Below are 2,000 nucleotides of genomic sequence, written 5' to 3' on the forward strand. Positions count from 1 at the left end.
ACCCAGGCCCCCCCCAATTTTCCTTTATTCGTAAAGTTCCTGCAAATAAAAGGGCATTCGGAAGCGGCGGTTTCGGCCGGCGGACTTGGCATGGCCGGCCCCGCGCCTTCTCCTTGGTTCGGGCTCCACGAGCCCGCTTGTGAAGGCGGCTTGCGCCGCCGGCCAGCAGCCAGCGGTAGAAGCAGAGCGCCAGGAAGAGCCACCCGGCTACTCCCAGCGCCAACTCAGGCGGGGACTTGGCGAGGATGGCTCGGACCGCCTTTACCACGTGATCGCGAAGGAGAGGGGGGAGAGCACTCGGAGTGGATGTCCGGTTCCGGTCGTCCAAGTTTAGCTTTAGCGAGTCGCCGAGGGGGCGCAGGCTCCACTCGCGCACCGCGCTCCCGTGTTCGGCGACCTTCTGGGGCCACCGCTCAGGGAGCAGCGCGCCCAGCTCCTTCTCCAGCTCCTTGACGACGGGCGCCACGGTCTCGTACCCCGTCCGCACCGTCTCGTTGAGCATCTCGACGAAGTCGGCGTAGAAGGCGGGGGGTTGGGCGGGCGGCGACGGCGGCGGCGACGTCGGAGGCGGCGGCGGCTTTGGTGGCGGCGGTGGCGGCGGCGGCGGCGTTGCTGGAGGCGAGAGAGGCGGCGGCGACGGCGGCGGCGGCTGCGGCGGCGGCGGCGGCGTTGCTGGAGGCGAGAGAGGCGGCGGCGACGGCGGCGGCGGCTGCGGTGGCAATGATGGCGGCGGTAGCGGGGGCTGGGGAGGCTCTGGCTTCAGCCCCGGCGGCCAGGGCGGCATCGGTGGCGGTGGGTTTGGCTGTGTCACCCCTGGCGGCGGCGGCGGCCACAGCGGCGGCGGCGGCGGAGGCGGCGATGCAGGAGGTGGTGGCGGGGAAGGCGGGGGCGACAGAGGCGGAAGCGGAGGCGAGGAGGGTGGGGGCGGCGAAGGAGGCGGCGGCGAGGGCGGAGGCGGTGAGGGTGGTGGCGGGGAGGGGGGCGGTGGCGAGGGCGGCGGCGGGCTCGGCGACGGCGGCGGCTTCGGTGGCGGTGGCGGCGGGGCCGCGGGAGGCGAAGGCGGCGGCGGCACGGAGCAGCAGCCGCGGCAATGCGGGCAGGTGTGGCCGGCCCAGAGTCCCTGGAGGGAGGGGCTGGTGCAGGAGGTGCTGATCAAGTCTCCGCAGGTCTGGCCAAGGCACCGCGCGTCGGGGAAGGCACACGGCGGGGGCAGTGGCGGGAGCGGCGGCGGCGGCGGCGGCGGCGGCGGTGAATATTTTTTCGCGTAGCACGTCGTGCCGCTCGAGGGCGTTGCGCCCGCAATCGCGTCCTCCGGTGCTTGCGCCTTATAGGTCTTGCACTCGACCTGACCTCCGACGAGCGGAGCGTAAACGCTGTAGCCGACGCAGAAAGCGTCGACGTCGCAGGACCGGCGGCAAGTGGCGTGATTCTCTGCGTAGGAGAGGCTGTTGAACCACGACGCGGAGTCGTACTTCCCAGGGCCGCCGGCGCGGGTTACACACGCGCCAGCTCGGCCAAAGTACCAAACCATGCGAGTCCTTGAAGCGCGCCAGGCCGCTGCGAAGCGCGAGGAGGCCGAGGCGCGGCGACGCGAGGCTGAAGGGGCGCAGTCGGAGACCGTCTTTGATTCCCTGAGTACCCCCGGAGATTAGAAGGCGCCGTTCATACTCCAAGTGCTCCATACTCGAGTGGAGTAGAGAATGAATTTAAGTGAGTCGGCGCAAGAGGCGGCGTCAGCTGAGCTGCGGCAGGGGTGGCGGCGGCGGCGGCGGAGCGTGCTGAGGGGGTGGGCTGCAGCGGTATGGGCGTATTGGAACAGGAGAGCCCACGTGAACGGGGCCTTCTCTTGACCGCGCCCCAGCGGTACCCCTCCCCAGCACTAAATCACTGTCGCCATCTTAGGGGCGTAGCAGCAACCCACACCTCCGCTTCCGCCTATCTCTCTTGCGTACTTCCTCCATGCCTTCACCATCGCTTATCCCGACACTCGTCTCCACCTC

General features: G+C 70.2%; 1 protein-coding gene across 1 annotated transcript; it reads right to left on the minus strand.

Moving 5' to 3' along the window:
• Positions 1–85: 85 nt before the first annotated feature.
• EMIHUDRAFT_123857 (hypothetical protein) lies at positions 86–784 on the minus strand (the record flags this gene model as incomplete). Its single annotated transcript, XM_005773554.1, has 1 exon — positions 86–784. A coding segment is annotated over one exon (699 nt), but the record flags the coding sequence as incomplete, so codon positions are not given.
• Between the last annotated feature and the right edge of the window lie 1,216 nt (positions 785–2,000).

Source organism: Emiliania huxleyi (assembly GCF_000372725.1).
Source record: "Emiliania huxleyi CCMP1516 unplaced genomic scaffold EMIHUscaffold_3348, whole genome shotgun sequence".
Taxonomy (NCBI): domain Eukaryota; phylum Haptophyta; order Isochrysidales; family Noelaerhabdaceae; genus Emiliania; species Emiliania huxleyi.